At 43.4% G+C, this 23008-nt stretch overlaps 1 protein-coding gene and 1 long non-coding RNA gene across 4 annotated transcripts in view; one reads left to right on the top strand and one right to left on the bottom strand.

The window, feature by feature from the left end:
* Window positions 1–11943, top strand: part of LOC123386105 — a 24869-nt gene extending 12926 nt beyond the window's left edge. Inside the window, exon 3 of the long non-coding RNA XR_006599666.1 lies at window positions 11713–11943. This is a non-coding gene — a long non-coding RNA (uncharacterized LOC123386105). The remainder of the gene's footprint in view (window positions 1–11712) is intronic.
* On the bottom strand, window positions 3941–16478 carry SIX4 (SIX homeobox 4). 3 transcript variants are annotated; one of them, XM_023255746.2, is made up of 4 exons: window positions 16403–16478; window positions 15350–16194; window positions 11941–12626; window positions 3941–8297 (listed from the first exon to the last, which is right to left on the bottom strand). In XM_023255746.2, exons 1-4 carry the CDS (start codon window positions 16403–16405, stop codon window positions 7501–7503), a joined length of 2331 nt encoding a protein of 776 aa, XP_023111514.1. In that variant the 5' UTR covers window positions 16406–16478; the 3' UTR covers window positions 3941–7500. The 3 variants fall into 3 exon arrangements, with proteins under 3 accessions (XP_023111514.1, XP_023111515.1, XP_023111513.1); XM_023255747.2 differs by lacking the exon at window positions 16403–16478 and having other exon boundaries at window positions 12397–12626; window positions 15350–16324; XM_023255745.2 differs by lacking the exon at window positions 16403–16478 and having other exon boundaries at window positions 15350–16323.
* Between the last annotated feature and the right edge of the window lie 6530 nt (window positions 16479–23008).

A 23008-nucleotide genomic window follows, 5' to 3' on the forward strand; every position in this document is an offset into this window, starting at 1 on the left:
AGGAAATGTTCTTTTTTTTTTTTTTAAACCCTTGTTCTTTTCTTATAGCTACATGGATCTCAAATATAAGGATACCCACCATACCCATTTCACTGGGGGAAAAAAATAGGTTTCAGAGGGTCAACTGATATCTCCCAAATCTAAAAGCTAATTAGAATCCAGATTTCCTGATGCCTAAATTCTACGTTCCATTTACTATTCCTCATAGACTCTTTAGGCATCTGCTCAGTTCAAATACAAGTAATAGGAATACATCCACAGAGAGAATATTTTTAGAAAGTGTATCTATACATAAGTATAAATAGCTTTTCTGTACATCACTGCTATTTTGAAACATTGATCTAAAAAGGCTTAGTGACTACATTTTGTGCTAATGCCCCACTTGTCTGTCAAACTTTAGCCAACCTCTATCTTCTGGAACCCAACCTCTATTTGGAAGTAAATAGAAAAAACCTTGGAGCAGTAAGGAAGATACCATAAAGAACATCCACTAATGCCAGAAGTTTCAAAGAATCACTGTCAGGCCCTAACCTAAAATGTATCCATTTATTTTTTGTGCTCTAAATAGGGATAATGCTTTAACTAGTTTAACAGTGAAGTTTCTTTCTTTTTTTTTTTTTTAAGATTTTATTATTTTTTAAGTAATCTCTACAGCCAATGTGGGGCTTGAACTCACAACCCCAAGATCAAGAGTTGTATGCTCTGCCAGCTGAGCTGGCGAGGTGCCCCAGCAATGTAGTTTCTTAATCCAGAGCAAGTGAAATGATTTAAAGGAATGGACAGCAGAGTCACTGTTTATTCAGCACTTATTTTTTTAAGTGCCTACTATGCTTTCCTAGACTAAATGCCAGAGAAATAGAGATGAAAGTGCAGAGAAGCAAACATATAATTACAATGATGTGGTAGATGCTACACTAAAGGAAGGTATAAATCCTTGTCTAGTCACAGAATGAGCCTTGCACTGTTCTGCTTAAGAGGGTGAGACAGAGAGCTTCCTGGAGCACTAGTCTCCCTAGTGCTTTCCAGTGAGCCTTGGAGATTGGGTAGGTGAGAAAGAACCTGGTCCCTTTGGGGAACAGTTTCATGTGGTTAGAAACATGACGAGACAAAGAGGTAGGGGCTGGGTCCTGGGGGCTTTGTATGTTAAGGGTTTAAATGGTATTTCATAGACAATGGAGACCATTAAAGGTTCTAAGCTGGAGCGCGAGGGCTGAAATGTCTTGAATTCTGGAAGTTGCATCTAAGTATAATTGTACTGTAGCCTGGAATGAGGACCAGACACTGAGATACCAAATAGGAGGCAGTTGTAATAGTTCAGTCAAGAAATGGTAAATGCTGGGACATCTAGCTGGCTCAGTTGGTGGAGCGTGCGTCTCTGGATCTTGGGGTTGTGAGTTCAAGTCCCACATTGGCTGTAGAGATTGCTTAAAAATAAAATCTTAAGGGGCACCTGGGTGGCTTGGTTGGTTAAGTGATCAACTCTTGCTCTTGACTCAGGTCATGATCTCCCTGTTTGAGTTTGAGCCCCACATCGGGCTCTGTGCTGACAGTACAGAGCCTCCTTGGGATTCTCTCTCTCTCCCTCCCTCTTTCCCCACCTCTCCCTGCCACTTGCATGGTCTCTCTCTCTCTTTCAAAAATAAATAAAAAAACTTAAAAAAATAAAATCTTAAAAAAAAAGATAAGTGCCTCAACTATGGCAGAAACTGTAGAAATGGAAGGGCAGTAACTTATTCAAGAGACAGTAAAGGAGCATTCATGGAGACATGTAGTGATCTAGTGGGGGAGGTGGGAAGAAAGGGAGAGAAGACTCCAGAGTGAGTCCCAGATTTTTTATTTGGCCAATGGATGAATGACTGCTACTACAAATGAGGAACAGGCTTAAGGCAAAGATAATGATTTAAAATTTTCATATGTAGAGTCATAGGTGACCAGGACATTCTGAAAATATCCTTTAGGGAACTGGATCCACCAGACTGGAGTTCAGGGCACAGGTTCAGACTGGGACAGTCATAGCAGGAAGCTGGCAGCTTTGGCTAACAGCAGGAGGCAGAGTAGACAGAAGGCTTGGAGAGCACAAAATTCTGGAGACGTTTGGGGAAAAACTGCCATACGTGCTTCAACAGCTCCTGAAGTATTTCTTGTTCAACAGCTTAGGACAACATGACATAGTTTCCTAATTCCTTCCCTCCCAAGAATGGCCTCCTACAATGCCATTCTCCAAAGAATTGACATAGTGATATTATAAAGCATAAATCATGTTATATCGTTCCTTGCTTCTCTGACTCAAATCCAAACACAGACCAATTAAGTTCTACCTGTGACCTGGCACCTGCCTATCTCTCTGTCTAGATCTGCTACCAAATGTCTTCTAGGATTAACACTGATCCAGACTCTCTACTCTTCCCCTCAGGGCCTTTGTACCTGCTGTTCCCTAGGTCTGGAATGCTATTTTTCTAGGTCTTGTGGGCTGGTTCTCTCTCTTCATTCAAGCCTCTCTGTTGAAAGTTTACTTCCTTGAGACTTTCCTTGACCAATCTAATTCAGGTCCCCACCTCTACCATTCCCCATGCTCAATTTCATTACCCTGTGTATTGACTTTATAGCACTGATCATTATCTGAAGGCACCTTTATTTACTATCTATTCTTATTGAAAGTAGTCATGTGCAGAAGTAGATTTCCACATTTATTATCTTTTGCTAAGTAAGCTCCACACCCAACATGGGGTTTGAACTCACAATCCTGAGATCAAGAGTCACATGCTCCACCAACTGAGCCAGCCAGCCACCCCACACTTACTATTTCTTAAATATTTTTTTTAAATGTTTATTTTTGAGAGGGAGAGAGAGCGAGAGAGAGCACAAATAGGGGAGGGGCCGATAGTAAGGGAGACACAATCTGAAGCAGGCTCCAGGCTCTGAGCTGTCAGCACAGAGCCTGATGCGGGGCTTGAACCCATGAACCAGGAGATCATGACCTGAGCTGAATTCCGGTGCTTAGCCGACTGAGCCCCCCAGGTGCCCCACACTTACTATTTCTTAAGGGAAACAGGAGAAGTGGGATGGAATCATATGCTGAAAAGTCTTGAATTCCCCTTGAGGGGTTTTATTTAGTTTGCTAGATTCTGCAGAGCCACAAATGTTTGAAGTACTTCAGTGACCTGTCAAGTGTTCTAAAATATTTGTTTCATTAAGGTGTTATAAAATGTAATTACTCCACAATGCTCTGATCCTATACTCAGTGAGATGCTGTTCGCTGTAACTGGCTTAACTACACAGAACATTACTAAACAAATGAAGTGAATGACAAGAATATAACAAAGTCTAGACATATCTGAAACTAATTTGATGCCTTTAACTAGTTTTGGAATACAATTGTACAGTTGGTCCAATCTCCTTTATCCAAACTCCTCTTCATTTCAGTGCGGGAGGCATACAGAATCAGAGGTCATGTAATTTTAAAAGTAGGATCAAACTGTAGCAGGGCCAAGTCATTTACATACTCAGTGGCGCAGTTGTGTCCATAACTTTATGCCAAACCACTGGTGGACCCCACTGCAGTGGAACCAGACTTTGGCTAATGGGAATGCTTTAAAGATGGATTATATCGAGCTCTTCCAGTAAGATTGGGCATGGAAAGGTCTTTGGATCATTGAATTTAATTCCACTATACCTTATAGAGAATGAGGGTCAGATTTTGGAACACCTCAATGAATAAGACACATTCCTTTCCTTTAAGGAAGATGAAATCTAACTTAGCTCTGAGTATGAAGTACAATTAAGTGAATTGCATAATTTTATACAAAGACCGATAGAGATTGTTCTAAAGTGACTCCTATTGTCCTTGTATCTGCCAGCCTATGAAATGTTTGTGTGGGTTTTTGTTTTTTCCCTCCTGTTCTCTGTTTTTCCAGGGATAAATAACTTTTTAAACACAAGGTATGTATAAATATAAAGTTTATTTAGCATAGTGTTTAGAAAAATAAGTTCACATCATTTCAGAAAACAAATAAAACACTTAATTGTCCAGGCATAAACCCCTATTACAGTACAACATACATACTTTAGATCTCTTTGGTTGGGTAATTAAGCACAGAAATGTTCTGGGACATGCTCTGTGTGCCATCACCTAACAGTGCAGTAGAGATTCTGTTACCCCACCCCATGATATACATTCTGTATAGATTTTCTCTTTGTGTAAGGCACAGTAAAACCATATTGAGTATATAACTGGTCTCCTCTAAACATACAGTACATGCAACAAAAGAACAAAAATTGAGAACCCTGAAAGCCAAGAGAGTCACATGCTACATAATTTTGATTAATAAAATGTACTGTGATATTAAATTAACATGAAATGTATCAACTAGATACAAAGTAACTGTTAGGCTCTATCATCTAAGTTCTAGGAAGACTTTGAAACATCTTTTGTAAAATGTAATTCTTTTCCCCACAAATTTCCTGAATTATTTATGTTTTTCTGATGAGATGATCTGTCAAAAACATTGTAAAAGAATGAAGAACTTCTGGCTATGTACTAATGCACACTTGCCTAACATGTAGCAGGGCAGGCTTCAACACATGCCCAGTAATCCAACTTTTGACATGCAAAATGCAAGGGCATATACAGGGAGATTTAAGGTCAGTGTGCAATTTAACTACGAATTTTTATCTATGGCTATAACGTCTACCTGCCTTTCATAACACAAGAAAGGCACTGAAACGTGTACAATTCAGTCTTTTCATTACTATAAATATACATGAGCTATAAAACACTACAACACAGGTGTTCTTGCTTGATTGAGGAACAAATGCACCTTCTCTTTAATTGATAAAACTGGTCTTTACTAGATGTAACTAAGAGCTAAATGCCAAATTCTGGCGGACAGAGTGCATAGATAGCCTCACACCAAAAATCCCACAGCCAGCAGCAGGGGTTGGGGTTTGCAGGGAGAGTTTTTACCCTTATTCTGATTCCTCTTTGGGGATCATTTGAGGGTCATTTGCAGCATCTTCAAGCATTGGTTTATGTAAGAGAAATTCTGCCACATGAACTCCAAGGGTTCTGAGACTGGCCCTTGGTATTGCAAAAAACATTTGCAATTCTGTGCAAGGAGATCATGGGGTTTATCTTATTTCATTCACATATGTATGGGCTATACACCAACTGGCCCTTATTTTACTGAAGTATAGAAAAGAACAATAAGTTCTTTATAATGTGCATTGATTCTTACCTGGTATATTGTGTAGCTACCTGGAGTAATTGTAGGGGTATCATTACATCAAGTTGGGAATATGAATGGGTTTCCTAGGTAAGTCTTAAGTTTTGTGCTATTTTTCCTTTTTCTTAAGGGAAAAAAAGAGGAAGAACTGTGAATAAAACAGAGGCTTATTATATTTTTGGAAGACATATGAAACTTTTCCAGTTATATATAAAATATATATAACTTTTTAAACCTTCCCATCTCCCTGATTAGATGGGCATTTTAAAATAATGAACAGAAAATTCTTAATATCTGCAGCCATCAAGTGGAAAAACATCATTTTCATGTAAACTACACTACAGAACCATATAATTAATCTCAGTAACATGATCAGCACACACTTAAAGAAAAAAACAAGCTGTATAAGTAGTGATGGAGTGGAAGAGAACTCGAAAACACCTGACTTTGTAAAAAAAAAAAAAAAAAAAGAAGACAACTGTAGTTTCAGCAGTTTAAGAACATTCACTAATTCCATAAAGAAGGTGGGATCTGAGTTCTCTAACGAAACAATTGGATAGGGCTCTTCATCTGTGCCTGCAAGTTCCATCTGCAATAACAACCAAGGGTAAGTAATCTACGGCCCTTATGCCACATGCTCAGCAGATGGGCACGTAGAGATCAAGAGTACACTCTTCATTCTGATCTTGAAGACAGCAAGATTGGTAATATCTTTTATGTTCAACAACTTTAAGTCATCTCTGAAGAGATCATTTTCTCACATTTCTTGCTTTGCACACACCAGAGACTTTACTCGCTACATAAATTTGCATCATTCCATCTTGTGTTCAGTCCTGATAAAACCTATAACCACAGCTCACAACATGATCAAGCAAGCTTCTTAAAGAAACCCCAAAAGATCGACCTTTGAACAAGACATGATAATATAGTGCAAATAATAGTCGTATGTCATAATGTAACAACTGATTCAAAACACGTAGAACTAAGTTTCACCAGGACAGAATTTTGCTCAAGAGAACTTGCGTATTCTTTGTTTAGTTTAAAATGGTTTTTATAGTCTACAGAATTCATTTTACATGGTATTCTAGGATTGGTATTTCATTGTAATGAAAAGCATCAACAATAATTAGTTGTTCATCAATTTACACCATAAACGTACATAATCACATAAGTGAAACTTAAGTTCTTCAGATTTAAAGCAACTTTGTGGTGAAAATAACCCTGTTAGATAGAAAGAGCCATCAGTGCTTCTGTTGACACTTCTGTACCTTAGTAAGAATAATAAAAAGGCCACAAGGTAAAAAGGCACATAGAATTCTATAGAAAAAATATTTAAATGAATCAGAGAGTTGCTAAATAAAGAACAAGATGTGAAAAAAGGTACCAAAATTCCAATATTGGGAGTTAGATTGCCTGTTTCAGTGTTATTAATAATGACCCTAATAGACTCCTGATAAAAATCATTACTTTTAAAATCCTACAAAAAGTAAAACTTTGTTGGAAATAACTATGTTCACTTCCTGTTCAAACAATAAAAATAAATTAAACAGTAAGAAAACATTTTTTCAGTTCATAGTGTCTGAAGTAGAAGAGAAACATATACAGCATAAATAAAATTCACTGTAATTCCTCAAATCCTTGCTTATAGGACTAATATATTTACACTCATACTGAAGTTTGTTTCAGAGTTTTTAGTGGAGTTGCAAACTTTCTCAGCCCCACTGGACTATTAGCAAGCACATTTGGAAATGTGTAGAGACAAACCAAGACTTTCACAAAAATATTGAAAAACAGAAATGTATATATTCAAAAAATAAACCCTTAGAATAGTATGGAGTACCATGTATGCTTCTTAACCTCATCAATGCCCGTGGAGTGAAAGTAAACAAAAATAACCTTACTGTTTCTAATGCCGATGTCAGGTGGACACAGTTTTAAAGAACTATCAAGTTCCATTTAACCTTAGAGTTATATTAAGTCAGCCAAATGACACACTTTGACTTGATATATTTCATCTTGTTCCTTTGTCTCCATCTATTTAAAAGAGAACATATGTGAACAAAAAGGCTGCAGCAACGCAGTTCTACTCCAGTATATTTAACTGTGATCTTCATGCAGATCAATCCAAAGTTTCTTGAATTCATTTACTCACAAAACTAGTGTTTTCCCTGTAAATGGGAAAATGCCTTATGTCCTCAGGGCTTCGTGAAAGATCTGCCTGCTGATGCCAAAAAAAAAAAAAAAAAAAAAAAGAGAGAGAGAATGAGAGAAATCAAGTTTATAAGTCTTGCATATCTTCATCCAATTGGACGGTTTGGAGCTTGGCAAGCTCTTTTTTGTCTGTTTCCAGGTCTTCACAGACAGTCTCAACCATGCCCTCTAGGACATACTTGGATTTTGAGTCCAGCATCATTAAGTTGCTTGTGGCTTTGCCCTCAGAATTTGTTAAGAAATTCTCTTTTATATTAGCTACTGATTGCAGAACTAAACGATGTTCTCTGACGAAATCCTGGTGTACTGCTGGGGAGGGGTGACCCACCTGGTCCTCAGCTGTAGGAACAATTTCCCCAAGGGCACCCTGGGTCATAGGGACTGACAATAGATCTTGACCAGTAATAAGGGAGCAGTTCTGAAGAGTTGCATAGTTAGTGTTGCTGACAGATGTCACAGTAGATTTGCTTGCCACAGGTGCAGACATTGGCTGGCTATCAGCAATGTCAGGGTTTAGCTCGGTGGGATTTAGCAAGGTAGGGGGAGTCAGGGAAAAATTGTGAGTTGGGGATACATTAACTAATGAGGAGGCCAGGGGATGGAGGCCACTCCCCGAGATATTTTCAGAAGACAGGTTTGCATTTATTTGTGCATTCTGATTGACAGGCATCAACTGAGAAAATACCAGGCTCCTCTCCAAGCCCTCCTGTTTAACAGATCCTATAGTCTGGCCTGAATTAGGGACAGTGTATACCACTGCACTGGGAGCAAGAGAGCTCAAGAAAACCTTTCCTTGCTGGACTGTGGTGGACTCACTTGTAAATGTGCTCCCATCTGAAGTGCTTGAATTTACTGAAATGTTGCCTAAAAAAAAAAAAAAGAAAAGAAAGTACAGATTATCGCTGATAGAAATGATAGGGGAAGAAAAAAAGACTTTTTGACACACACGATTTTTCTCAGGTTCAGTAGAATCACCTTGAGCACTCAAAACTACAGACTCCCAGGCTCTCCTCCTGAGACTCTGACTCAGTAAGTCTGAGAACAGGTGTATTTCAAATTCCCTAGTAATGTTAATGACATAGTGGGAGTGAGAAGTACTGGTTTAGAAACAAAGTATGAAAAAAAATGTTTTTCCAAGTTCTAATTTCAGTCAAGTTTCCGGTTCATTATTACCAACTTGATTTCTCTCAATCAGTTGATAGTTGTAGCCAGTTCTGCCAGTTAGAACTAGGAAACACAAATGCAAAATAAAATGCCTTTGTTTGGAACAAGTTCAGTAACTGACATAAATGGAAAAGTAGAAAATAGCCATAAAATGAGTTGCCCTGGGGCTTGAAGTTAACCATATAAACCTGTACAGACACGTTGCAAACTTTCACCAAACTAACCATAAAGTAATATCAAGTCAACAGAACGTTCAAGAGTTTTTTCTTTTGTTATGCCAGTTCTGAATTTTCAGTGTTGCAGTTGATAGGAAGAATTAATGATAATAATAAACTGTACTTTTAAAAACACAGATTAACGTGAATAACTAGAGCCAATGCTTCTCTGAAACGTTTATATCTTAAGGCTCTCACTAGAATGGTCTACAGAGACCAGAAACAGGAAAAAACCAAACCCAAACAAAAAACCCCCCAAAACATAAGTAGAATGCTGAGAAGTTCAAAATCAGGTAACTCAGACAATGCAGACGAATTAAAGCCTTCCCCTCCCTCCTATCATCAAATAAAACCCTTTTCTTTTGGAGTCTTTACATAGGCCCAGTGAAATGATGGCAATTATCTTGCCACTGTAAGAAAGGTAGACTTGAGGGAATTTTGTGACAGGATTGATTATTCAGATGGGTTGTTTACCCTGATCTTGAATTAGATGTTCAGTAAATTATTATTTTGAGAAGATAGCCCAACGTTAAAAGTAATTCTCCCGGGGTGCCTGGGTGGCGCAGTCGGTTAAGCGTCCGACTTCAGCCAGGTCACAATCTCGCGGTCCGTGAGTTCGAGCCCCGCGTCAGGCTCTGGGCTGATGGCTCAGAGCCTGGAGCCTGTTTCCGATTCTGTGTCTCCCTCTCTCTCTGCCCCTCCCCCGTTCATGCTCTGTCTCTCTCTGTCCCAAAAATAAATAAACGTTGAAAAAAAAAATTAAAAAGAAAAAAGTAATTCTCCCAAAACATTTCTCTTCTTGAATTAGAATAATTGTGATTATATTACTACCTGTATTGATAAATAAATGTTACTGGGTTGTTTTTTTATATCTTCCACTTTTTAAGCACCTTAAATGCAAAGGAATATCTTCAAACAAACTAAAACTGTATTTAAACTTTAAATTAAATGTAACCACTAGAAAGTATTTGTCACGGAAATACTGGTGTTAAAAAAAAAAAAAACAAACATTTTTATGTATGTTTGGGTTCTTCCCTAACATGAATGTTTGTTCCAGGCCAAACAAATGAAATGAATCTGACTTAAGTATACTTTAAAATTCTTGTTGGCTGCTAAACTGTAACAAAAAACATCTGAAATAGATGTTTATTTTGTTATATGTATATATTTGTGAAATTGTTTGCCTGTGTATAGGTGAACAAAACGATAGTTATTTTTTGAGAGAACCACATATGATATGATAGGACATTTCCCCCAACAGCTATTAAATATAAATAAAACAATACCTTTGAATGTGTAGAAATTATAACACACATAAATGAAGGAGGAAAAGCAGATGTGATCTAAAACTTGATACGTAAGTATAACTGCACTTGAATTATAATAAATTTAATAATAATTTCAAAATCAGTGTAAAAAATTCAAATGAAACAGGACATAGGTGCAAAGTATAACTTTGTAATGATGGTAAGGGAAAAAAAAAACACCCTTGTTTTCCCAGATTATGAAGTGAGTAAAAGATATAGATATCCTGCTTTTCCATATAAATCCTAACTACTAAAAGATAACCTATCTTGTCTACACATTTTAAGGCAAGGCTGAGTATCTGTTTTTGAGAAAGGCTGAATCCCCACATGCTTTAAAGAGAATTGCAGTCCACTGTTGCTATAAAGGAACGCTGCTTCCTGGACCCATCTGGTTAAACTTACGCCTTTAACTCACCCAGACAGTCCAAGGATTGACAGCTATGTCATTTGATCTTAGCTATTTTAACTGAAAATGCTTCTTCTTATTCATATTAAATGTCCCATTTTAAAAATTAGCTATTAGTTTGTAATAATTTTCTGTGGTAGCATATTTCTAGATTACACGTGAAAAGTATTTCTGCTTTTCTTCTCCCCCCAATGTACATACCACACTTTTTGCTCCAACTTTTTGTCTTTAAACTGTTATCTACTGTTTGGAAATTTCCTAAAGAGAGAAGAAACCCTGTGGTTTCTTATATTTTTGTTGGAAAGTGATTTAACTTAAATCCTTTCCATAACTTGAAACAACGAAGAAATACACGGGATGCTGCAGGAGTTTTGTGTTTTCCTACCATTTTACCTGAGAATTGATGTAAGAGAAAGTTACTCAACACTTTTTCCATTAATGCCTCAAATAAGCTGAAGTGGGTCATAGTTGTGCATAAATTGAGATTTTTTTGATAAAGCCATTTTACGGGAAGTTGATCTTTAAAGGGAGACAGTTACTTATTTTGCTTTCATAGAAATCTGGACAGTCAGATTTGCTTACAGGAAGGCAAACCTGCATTCACATCCCCCACTCCTAAGTTTAAGGCACTATGCAACCTCCATGGCCATTCTCACCATTCGTGTTTCTATGTACAAAAAATGACACAGAGCCATCCAGACTTGCTTCAAGTCAGTGAAGAAGTGGCATAACAGCCTCAGGCTTCCTGAATTCCAGATCAGTGTTCTTCAGCAAACTGCCGTTAGCAAAGCCACAAACACATAAAATAAGGCTAACCCACACATTTGGTGGGGGGTGGGGGGGAGGGAGAGTATACATGCAGAGCAACAGACACCCTATCACATACTCATCCGGTTTTCCTTTAGGTCTGATAGTTTTCATTATAGGAGGAACATGGATCAAACACAATTGATCCAGTCTTTTTAGCTTGCTCTTCTAAAACACTCCTTGGTCAGATAGAAAATGCTTAGGTAAAGTGTACACATTCGTACCAACTGCTTGACGAATTTTGTGTTCTTAGCAATATTATTAATTTTTAATCTTAAAATGTCAAGCAATGGGTTATTTTGTAAGCACCAACTGACTTATCATATTTCTATAATTGTAGAACTGGCAAGATTTGCTATGAACTGTATTTTTCCATTCAGATGTTAGGGAAATAAAAGCCCATCTCCATGATGCCAGGGAACCAACCAGACTGGATATTACACGGGTGTTGTGAAGAAGGAGAAACAAATCAAGGCTCTTCTGCAGCTGTGGCAGCCAATAAGGTACCTGAACAGTAACATCAATCTACAGCTCTCACCAAATGTGTCATTTACAGCAGCTGGCTAAAACATTCACTAGTGCATTATGGTACCGAATGAGACTTTTACCTTGTGAAGCTGCTACTGAAACAGAAGGCAGCTGCAGTGGAGAGAATCCAATGCTCCCATTAAGGAACTGGCTGTTTGCTCCGGAATTGGGGATCTGGACAATGCCATACTGGTTAATTTGCACGGGTGTAGTAAAAGTCACCACAGAGCCTCCATCTTGGGAAGCCACTGTTTGAATGCCTTCTCTTTTTACCTCAGTGCTGGGTATCAGCCCTGGGAATGACACAGGGGCACTGGGGCTGTAGGAAGTGGTGGCTGCGGAGTTAGCTGAAGAACTCTGGAGGACTTTGAATTCCTTCACATCCTGGGAGGTAGACCCCAGTATGTCACTCATGGATATACCATTGCTCACAATGTTTGATGCAATTTTTGGTGGGTTCAGTGACACTGTCTGTGTATTTCCCACATTTAATCCATTAAGGATAACTCCATTGGGTCCCTGAATGAAAGAATTACCATTAAGAAAGACAGGTGAAGTACTTGGTACCAAGCTTCCATTCAACAAAACTCCAGAAGAGCTTAATGATATCTTAGCATTTCCAATTTGCTGCATATACACTGGTTCCATGTGACTGGAAAGGCTGAGGTTGGTGACACTATCCGATGAACTGGAGAGTGGATGAGGAGACAAGTCCTCATGGCCCTTGCTGGATTCATCTTCAGTGCTGGGATTGCCATCTGACTCACTGCAGAGAAGGGGAAATCAAGACATTCAGAAGGTCAGAGGGATGACATTCTACCTAGTGCCATTTGTTTAGAAAACCAACCTCTAACCCCATTAAAGGTAATATTTTAGGAAAGCAGAGCAGGAAGTCTTTAGTCTTGTTTAAGTTATGAGGCCTTTCAGCAGATTCTAACCATAAAGACAGAGAACGTGGGAAGATAAACTCTCCTATCCCAATCATTTTACCAATAATAAATTCAGGGAAAGTCCAGAGATCTGGAAGATGTAAATTCAGCTAATAGGATTTTCATAAGAATTATATATACGTTTTCATAGCACTGAAGTTATTCCTTCCTGTTAAATTATGCTGCTACCTATACCACGGGGGGGGGGGGACCTTACTAGATGAGGCAGTCAGTCTGTCCTATTAGGAACGCCTTCCCCTCCCTTCAAACCAATTCCGATTAGTGTGATTTTGGAAGTAAATGAAACTGCCGAAGGAGCAGGAGGTGGGAAGTGTTCAGTTTTGTTTGCCAGTTAGTTAACAAGAGATCATTTTCTCACCTGCTCCCAAACTTCTACTCCACCAGACTGACAACTCTCTCATTCAACAAAGTGGCTGTCCTTGATGTAGGAAAGGCACTTTCAACCCAAGAACTGTTATGTGCAGTCGCCTTTGAATCCAAAAGAAGCCATAGGGGCCTATTTAACATACACCATCCAGTGCCCTGGTGAGGTGGGAGGGAAAGGGTGTGGGTCACTCAGCAGCCTTGCAACCATCAGACCCCTTCCCCAGCACCCTCAGTCCTTCTGCTCCAGACAGGACTGGGTTCCTCGGCTCCCCGACTTGGGAGGAAACGCCAAATCCGGGTGAAGGGTGGTGATAGGGTTTCCCATTTGGACTGAGGCTGGGCGAGGGGGGGAGAAAGGGGCAGTTAGCTGCAGTTTGGAAGCTTGGGGCGACTTGGCCCAGTAGAGGATCCCCATCCCTGCAGTGCCCGGCGGTCGGTTCGCTTTCATGCGGAGGGGAGGGGATTACCCGGGCTTTGGGCTGCGGGGCCAGGAGCGCAGAAAGCGCTTTGATTTACGAGCTGAGGCTGAGCCGCCGTCGCCGTCTGCGAGGGTGACTCACCAGGGGTGCGGGTGGGAGGTAGATCCGGAGAGGGGCCTAAACTAGGCAACTGGGCCGGGGGCGGGGGTGTGGGCTTGGGGGGGGGAGGGGGGGGAGGCGCGCAGCCGGCAGAGTGCGGCTGGGGAGAGGAACGCGCCCAGCCGGGGAGCGCAGGCTGCAGGGCAGCTGGCCTGAGCGCCACGCCCGCTCCCCACCCCCTGCCTCTGGCCCCGAGGATTCCGACGGGGCTCCAAGCGATGGGATCCGCGGCCACAAGCAGGCGCGGGGTCACCAACGTGCCTCCTCTGGGTGTCCCCGCAAGTCTGCGGAAGGATGCACGCAGGTCGCAGTGCGCGTTTTGTTTTGGTTACCGGGAGGCACGGCTCGGACACAGCGCCTCCCTCCCTGCCTTGGGCGAGGAGCTCCGGAGCCGTCGGGCCACGGCGGGGGTGCAGGGACAGGAGCGGCAAGGGCGGGCCGCGGCGGGTGATCACCTTCGCTCGGCCGGGGCGGGCTTCCCGGCTCCCAAATTCCTTCCCTGGGCAGAACCTTCGAGCTGCTTTGGGTTCTTTCTGTCTTATGCCCGCGTGGCTTGGAGACACCATCTCTCCAGGCGACCTTCTCCTTAGTTCGCTCAACAATACACAAAACACTCCAGGTGTCTGACTCGAGAGGACGCACAATAGAGGTGGAAAACCCGATCTTTCCCACCAGTTGGGGTCAAAAACCCTGCCAGTCAAAAAGTTGAAACCCGCCAGGGTGGGCGCTCAAGGAGGTGTGGAGCTGATAGCGCCCCCACCCCAACCGCTGTCCCAGGAGGGAGCCACGCAGGGTTGGGGGGCCGAGGAAGCAAGCCCTCCAGCTCCACTGCCCCGGCGGCGCTGAAATCCGATCCGAAGGAGTTCAGAATCAGGTTTCAAAACACGGCAGAGCCCAGCCGCACCAACACCCCACGTTGCCGCGGCCACGAAGAGAACCACAGCGGGCAGGGTGAATGATTAACTCTGTCACATAAAACCTCGACGTCCCCAACCCCCCTTCTGAAACGCCAGCCCCCATCGACACTCTCCAGCGTCCAGAGCGGCCACCGCGACCTCCAGCGCAGGCCTGGGGCGGGGAGAGGGGCAGCCGAGCCGCGGAGAGGGCGGTCAAGGAGCGCGTGCACGCGCCGGGACGGTGAGACCCGGTGGAGGTGCAGACCCCGGCCCGCCCTGGCAGCCCCGGTGGGCCTCGGGCGGCAACGAGGGCTGCCTTTCCGGCGCCTACACACTACACACGCTCCTGCGCCCCTCCAGACCCCGGGAGAGAGTGGCAACTTCAAAGCCAGCGGGATGGGGGTGGGAAACTGGGCGGCAGTGACCAGCCGAGGTGGGGGCGGGGACTGAGACCTAGGCGGGCGACCAGAAACTTCTGGGGGGAGGAGGGGGAGGGGGAGGAGGGAGGTTCCCCCGCCTCTCGCCACCGCCGGCCCCCCCTTCTCCGGGTCGGGGAGAGGTGGGGGGCGGGGAGAGGTGGGCAGCCGGACCAGGCTGGTGGGGAAGGTAAGCGCCATGTTTGCGAGCACTTGGAGGAAAAGAAAGCTGGGAAGGGGGTGGGGGAGAGGAAGGGGGAGGAGGAGGAAAGTTGGCGCTCACCTTTTGGACTGGGTCTCTGAGGGGTTCCGATCGCGCTGCCGGCGGTTCTTGAACCAGTTGCTGACCTGGGTGAGGGAGAGGCCGGTGATCTTGGCCAGGTGCCGCTTCTCGGCGGGCGAAGGGTAGCGATTCTGCTTGTAGAGCTCCTTGAGCGCGTTGCGCGACTTCTCCTTGAAACAATACACCGTCTCCTCGCCGTCCCAGATGGTGCGGGGCAGGGGGAATTTCCTGCGCAGCCGGTACTTGTCCACGGCGCCCAGTGGCCGGCCGCGGGCTCGCTCGGCCTCGGTGTAGCGCGCCTTGTACCAGAGCTGCTGCAGCAGCGGGTGGTTAGCCGACTCGAAGCTGTGGCTCTCGAGGATGCTGTAGAGCTCGGGGTAGATGCCCTGGTGGAAGGCCACCAGCGCCCGCGCCTTCAGCAGGCTCTCATTGCCACGTAGCAGGTCGCTCTGGGGCAGGGACCACAGGAACCGGGCCAGGCGGTCCAGGTTGCCCCCCTGCTGCAGCGCCTCGCACACGCAGGCGACATGGTCGGGCGAGAAGGCCAGTGGGGTCTGCGCGGCGGCGGCGGCGGCGACGGCGGCCGCGGCGTGGTGGTGCCTGCCCAGAAGTTCCGAGTGGAGTTGTACCTGATCCGCCGCCGCGGCCGCCGCTGCCCCTTCCTCTCCGCTCACCCTGGCGGCGGCGGCCGCGGCGTCCCCCGGCTCCAGGGGGAAAGGGGCTGGAGCCGGGGGGCTCAGCCCCGCCGCCGCCGCCGCGCCCCCCGCCACTTCTCGGGGAGCCTCCTGCCCTTCCGAGGCGCTTTCCATCCCATTCTCCTGCTTGATGTCCGCCGCACTTGCGATCTGCCCGGTGGGGGAGGAAGAGGACATTTTTTGTTGTTTATTTTCCTCCCTCCCTCACTCCCTCGCACTCTTTTCCTCTTTCTTTCCCCCTCTCTTACTCCTCCTTCTTCGTCTCCCTCCCTCCTCCCCCCCTCCGGAAAGCCCACTCCCTCCCGCCCGGTTTCGGCTGGATCTGGCCGATCAGGTTTCCCCCCGGCCACGCAGTCACCATTAAGATAGCTGCTAGAGCAAAGTAGTGTAAAAGGATAGCTGCTTTCTGCCGTTCCCCCAACGTGACTCCTCGGGTTGCTGCATACTATATGGCACTGGCGGCCCGGCCGGCCCGGCCGCGCCACCTCATTGGCTATTTCGCATTCAGAGGGAGGAGGAGACACCGTTTCTATCCCTGTCGATCACCCGCCTCGCACTCCACCCCTTGCCTTTCCTTCTCCCCTGACCCCCAGGCACCTATACCTGAAGGGAAACACCGACATTCTTTTTAGACCGTGCTCCTGGGCGGGAAATTACCTAATGTGGCCTGAAAACTGGACAAGAGACTCTTTCAAAGAGAGTCCTTAGGATTCCAGCGGGAGGATTAATTGTGTGGCCTTAAGGTCCGGACGCCAAACTCTTAACAAAGAGACCACCGTCAAGCATCCAGGTGACAAAATTTCAAAGGAGACAATTCAGAAGCTTCTCTATGTCCCTAGTCCCCTTTCCCTCCCTTTGAGAGGTGTCTTTGTCAAGGATTTTGTATTCAAAAGGGTCCAAAATAGAATGTCACTAGGGAATGTTCCCAGGGGGAAACATTTATGGTAAATTAAAAAGGGGAAAGTGCTTGAAAATCTTAAAATAAGCTGTATAAATAGCCCACGGAGGAGACAAAAACAAGAAGACTTCAAAAAGCATTTAACCTTGACTCACCTGGAGAGCTGGCAACACAACTGTGTTGAACACGGTGCAACTAAGCATATAGAGTATTGAATCGGTGTGCTTAGCTCAGTGAGTAGGGTAAGGTGGAAGAGACTTAAGCTTTAGATTGTTACAAAGCATGAACATTTAAGTATTCTGTATGAACAGATTTTCTGTAAGTGTGTGTATAGTTCTCTGAAGGTGATACTCCTCCATTCTAAGTGCAGGTGTCTTCCAGATCAGTGCAGGATCAGCAGCCCTTTCAACAGCATAGACAGATGGAAGGCTGCCCTCTGGTTTGAGGTGAAATGCCTGGGGGTGGAGTCGACTGCTGTTTGCAGTTATGTCTCTTTCTTGGTTTGCACGAGGTCTTAACTCAAAAAAGGATGAACCCACCTCTGCTCCTCTGATTTCTGTGGGTCAGTTAGGTCCACCTGCTGATGCTCTTTCTCAAAATCCAACACTTTAATGACATCATCCTAACATCATCCTTCACGGTGGCCTTGTGTTGTTTCTGCTTCCCAATTACCCAAAACTGCCTATTTCGGCATATTATAAAGCAGCTGTTTAGCTTACCTGCTGTCATGATCAACTCGGTGACGTTTTCTTTTTCGTGGACAGGCTGCATTTTATTGCTGGTCAACCAAGATGTCATTTGATTTTGGACTTGACTTGCTTTTGTACTACCCTGATGAAGCCAGCACTGATGTCTCTGGTTGATTTGCAATTCATAGTCATAGAAAAGACCTTGTGTTTTCACCCCATTGGAAATATCCAGTTAGGTACCCAGCTTTAGGACAATATCCGAGGTACATAACTTCCTTGAATTTTAAAAAATATGCTTTTTGTTTTAGAATAATTTTGACTTACAGAAAACTCACAAAAGAGTATGGAGAGTTCCCACCTACTCTTTACCCGGTTTTCCCTAATGTTAACATTTGAGATTACAATGATATATTTCTCCAAACAAATTAACATTGGTGCAATATTATTAACTAAACGGTAGACTTTCTTTGGATTCACCAATTTTTCCATTGATGTCTTCTATTTCATAATCCAATCCAGAATACTACATGGCATTTTGCTCCTTGAATTGTTAAAGCATATTTATCGGAGCAAAGTAGACAGGATATAGTATGGTTTAGTGGAAAAAATGTGGACTTGGGGATCAGCTAGCTAGACATAGGTTTAATCCCAGTTCTGCCATTTATTAGCGACTTGAGTATAAAAAGTGCCTGGGATTGTTGTGAGGATTAAATGAGATAAGATGTGCCGTAAAGCAACTGGCATGTAATTCATCTCTGCTAAATGTTTGTTATCTTCTTCCTGATAGTGCAAAGTAGTAAACTTTTCAGTTTTATGTATCTAATGAAAATTCATTTGACTATATTATAGGGCGATCCAAGGTCAGGTCATAGGAATCTTCTTCAGGCTTATTATCAACTAAATATAGTTCATTTATTTGGAAAACTATGTATTGGGTTTTTGCATGTCTTCTGAGTGTGTCCTTTGCTTCCAGAGCACCAAGTGCAATAGATTATGCAGAAGCAGCAGTGGCCTTTATGAATTTGCAGCCTATAGCTACATTGGTATTCTATAGCTCCAGGAGGAGATTCCTGTAGAACCAGAAGTGAAATGCAACACCGGGCTCTGGATTCCTTTAGCAGGCTAAGCCCCAGGCTCATTCTGGCAGCAATTCAAAGTGGGACCGGAAGTCCTGGACTCAAACTTTGGAATGGAACACCAGACTTCAGGGTGTATGGAGTTCATCTCAGAGCGCTGGTTTCAAATGATTTGTAAAATTGATGAATACTTCTACTTCCTTTGTCTGCCATGCTGTAAACACTGAGTCTGCAGTACTGATGTGCAGCCTAAAGCAGTGTTGTGATTTGGGAAAACAATTGAGGCTGGGCTTGTGTGAAGGTGAAAACCAACCTGCTTCTTTCCGTATCTTTGCCTTCCTGCCTGAAGGTAGTGATGAGAGCATGTGGAAATCTTTTGCCCTTTTAGTCTATTGAAGAAAATCTGGCTCAGCACAAAATTTTACACTTTGCTTAAAGATATTTTATGGTGTTGCCACCAAGAGCAGAGATGTTCTTTTTCATTTTTTTTAATTTTTTTCAACGTTTTTTATTTATTTTTGGGACAGAGAGAGACAGAGCATGAACGGGGGAGGGGCAGAGAGGGAGGGAGACACAGAATCCGAAACAGGCTCCAGGCTCCGAGCCATCAGCCCAGAGCCTGACGCGGGGCTCGAACTCACGGACCGCGAGATCGTGACCTGGCTGAAGTCGGACGCTTAACCGACTGCGCCACCCAGGTGCCCCAGAGATGTTCTTTTTCAAGGCTGACTTTGGCCGCCTTAATAGGCAGATAGATAAAGGGAAGGCCTACATAACTGTGTTTTGGTAGGTTCTTCCTATTTCCAAAGCTTATGTACTGGTACTGTTGAGGAACTAGGTTGCAAAGTAATCTCCCAGGTACCGGAGGTGTTCTATTGTTATTTAGCTATCAATGGTTGATGATATGTAGTCAACATTTCTGAAGGGTCATTCATTTGCCAAATATTTACGGAGTCCTAATTAATAACAGGTATTGCATTAGGTACTGAAGGATAGCAAGATGAACATATTGAGGTCTCTGACCCTGAGGAGCTTAAAATATGGTGGGAGAGATAAGACACATCCATTAGGAAATGCAACAGAGAGTATGGGAGTGGTGAGGATAAAGAGACTAATTTTGGGAGGCCAAAGGCAATGGGGAATGGAGTTTTAGCTGGGCCTTTAAGGACAAGAATTTTGAGAGGACAAGGATAGAGCTCACTAGAGGAAGATTGAATGAAATGAGTAAAGCATGGAGCCATGAAGGTATGTGGTATATTTCTGAATATATTGAGTAATTCAGCATGTCTGTGTTGTGGGGTTTATGTAATTGTGTGGTGGGAGAGTAGCTTAAAGGGCAGGTTGGAGATAGATTATGAAGGTCTTTGAATGGAACGCTCAGTTTGCAGTGGTGCTCACGGTGGTTTGTGTACACAGTAGTCCGTGTGTAATATCATGGTCATGGGTGATTAGCCCAGGGATGGACACTTTCCCCAAACCAAAACATTCAGAATCCTCTTCTGGGGTTTTTCAAATTTTCATGAAGAAACAAAGTTAAGGCTGGGAGAGGGAGCCTTGGATATAATGCTTGGGACTTAGTAACCAAGCTATCTGCCTGTGGAGGATGCAGATGAGCAGTAGGTAGGAGGGGACCTAGTGAGTCTCATGGGTGGTAGTGGAGGGAGAAGAGCCTGGCAGAGACTGAGTGAGTGCCAGGTTCTAGTCATCTCCCAGGTGTAGCAGCATTCTTGCCGTTTTTGTGGTGATATGGATTTCCCCGAGGAGCCAGAAAGGCCGCTTGGACTGGACTCAGCAGAAGGATGAATTTATTGGAACATAATATCAAACAACGTGAAAAACAGGAACGCAACTGGTTGTGCTTAGAGACCTGCTGTCTCATTTCACCTGCCTCTTTCAAGTTAGTCTTTCCAAGGGGCTTTCCCCAGAAAGTTGGAACCAGGGCTCCCCGTAGTTCTTAATTCACACTTTCTAGCCCCGTTAAAGAGGTTCTACTGTTTTCCCTTTACTGCCAGTTTGAAAAATGTAAGGAGGATCTCTGGTTGTGCCAGTAAGGGTTATGTGTCAACCCCTAGGCCAGAGAGTCCGGATTGTGATTAGCAGGCACACTAAGAACCACTGAAGCCTGTGGGGGATGAGTTGTTTTCCATAAGAAGGGGGAGGGATGCTATCTTTAGTCTTGAGACAAAACCATAAATGTCCCCTAAGGATGGGGAAAGCCCAACCTGGGTCCTTGGGGCTGGGAAAGAGGGTCTGCAAGAGAGAAACACTGCCCCAGGGAGGTAGAATCTACTGAGATGGGAATGCTAGAGGAAGAGCAGATTTGGGAAGAGAAATAATGGGCCAGTTGGTCCACTGTTGGGATGCTGCTGTTTTTTAAAAAATATTTGTTTATTTTTTGGGTGAGTGCAAGCGGCGGGGGGTGCAGAGAGAGGGGGACAGAAGATCTGATGCGGGCTCTGGGCTGACAGGCTGATGGCAGCTAGCCTGATGTGGGGTTCGAACTCCTGAACCGGGAGATCATGACCTGAGCCAAAGCTGGACTTTCAACCAGCTGGGCTACCCAGGTGCCTCATGGGATGCTGCTGTTTTAAGACATGTAGGAAACCTGATTGTTTAGTGGGTTTTACAAAGACTGAAGTTCCATTTGAATCAGAGTTCAGGTGCTGTCAGGGCTTTCCTTTTTTTTTTTTTTTTTAACGTTTTATCCATTTTCGAGACAGAAAGAGACAGAGCATGAACGGGGGAGGGGCAGAGAGAGAGGGAGACACAGAATCGGAAGCAGGCTCCAGGCTCTGAGCCATCAGCCCAGAGCCCGACGCTTGGCTCGAACCCATGGACCTCGAGATCGTGACCTGAGCTGAAGTCGGACACTCAACCGACTGAGCCACCCAGGCGCCCCCAGGCTTTCCTCTTGAAAGCCTTCTGATCATTCTATGTTTGTGGACCCCATGAGTAATAATGGTATACATTTCAGAGTTTCTATTATGTACGAGGCATTGTAGTAGTGCCTTCATACAAGTACCTGTCAGGTAATTTAATCATTACAGTAACCCTGTGAAGCGTATTAAGTGGAAGAAAGTAACTGAGGTAAGGGAGGATAAGAAATTTGGCTCAAAAACCAGTCTGATTTAAGCGAAGGCCAAGTTCTTCCCATTTCATTGCTTCTTTTAGATACTACTACTGATGAGAATACCTATAGTACTGTTAATAATGGCTAACAGTTATTGAGCTCTTATTCTGTGCTAAGTACTTTAAATGAGATATCTCATTTAATCTTTACATTGTCCTCAGTTTATGGTTGGAAAAACTGAGGCCTGAGGTCATGCAACTAGAAAGTGATGAAGTCAGCACTTGAATCCAGCTCTCTTGAAGTCAGATGCCAAATCTATAAGCTCTACTTTCTATTGCCTCTAGCTTTGTGAGGATCATGCTCATCTGATAAGAGTTCCAAGTCAGCTGTTGCTACCATTCTTCTCTTATAGTAGTTTCCAACCTGGGAAGTGGATAAAGCTGGTAGCAATGTTTCCTTCCACAATCTTCAGTGCTTTCTTTGCCTTGATGTTAAGGTTTGGGTGAAAGGTAAACCAATTCACAAAGTGGTTGGGGGTCTCCTGTTCCAGGACATGATTAAAAGTGCCTTGTGGTAATAAACAATAATGCCAAATTAATGGATGACTTCTCAATGTATTATTGCCTAAAATTTTTATTTGCTCACATATTCACTCTTTTACTGTAAGTTTCCTATTCTATTAAAATATATTAAGATCCTAAAAGTTGTCTTTATTTTTAGAGAGCTTCACTGTGAGTCACATCACTGGTTTGGATGTGGTCTTTTTCAATAAGACAATAGCAGCATAATAAGCCTCCAGGTCAGCACAGCATTTGTATTGCCTATTTTAGTAAACTTATTTGATTAGCTCCTGGTAGTGAACAATGTTATGATCAAACTGATGACATGATTTATTAGGTGAATCCCTATGTCTATGTACAAATATAAGCCCTGTGCTTATATATAAGCATATATATATATATATGTGTGTGTGTGTGTGTATATATATATATATACACACACACACACACACACACATATATATATATATATATATATATATATATATATATATATATATATATATGTAGTGCTATATATAAGCCCTTTGGTCTGCTGGTTCCCAGATGTGATATCTGGGTTCATCAGATATCTAGGTTGTCAGGTTCGTCCTCTTGTAACCCATGGAAATCCCAACTGTATTACCACACTGAGTTTCATACTGAGTTCACTGTTTAAAACAGTGGGAGTT

This window comes from Felis catus, chromosome B3, assembly GCF_018350175.1.
Source record: "Felis catus isolate Fca126 chromosome B3, F.catus_Fca126_mat1.0, whole genome shotgun sequence".
Taxonomy (NCBI): domain Eukaryota; kingdom Metazoa; phylum Chordata; class Mammalia; order Carnivora; family Felidae; genus Felis; species Felis catus.

Bases quoted from the DNA above. Each gene is read 5' to 3' on its own strand.
- SIX4 (XM_023255745.2), bottom strand. From the start codon at position 16,221: ATGTCCTCTTCCTCCCCCACCGGGCAGATCGCAAGTGCGGCGGACATC. The intron at 12,627-15,349 runs GTGAGCGCCAAC...CCTTCTCTGCAG, and splicing joins TCAGAGACCCAGTCCAAAAG to TGAGTCAGATGGCAATCCCA. The intron at 8,298-11,940 runs GTAAAAGTCTCA...TTTTTTTTTTAG, and splicing joins TTCAGTAGCAGCTTCACAAG to GCAACATTTCAGTAAATTCA.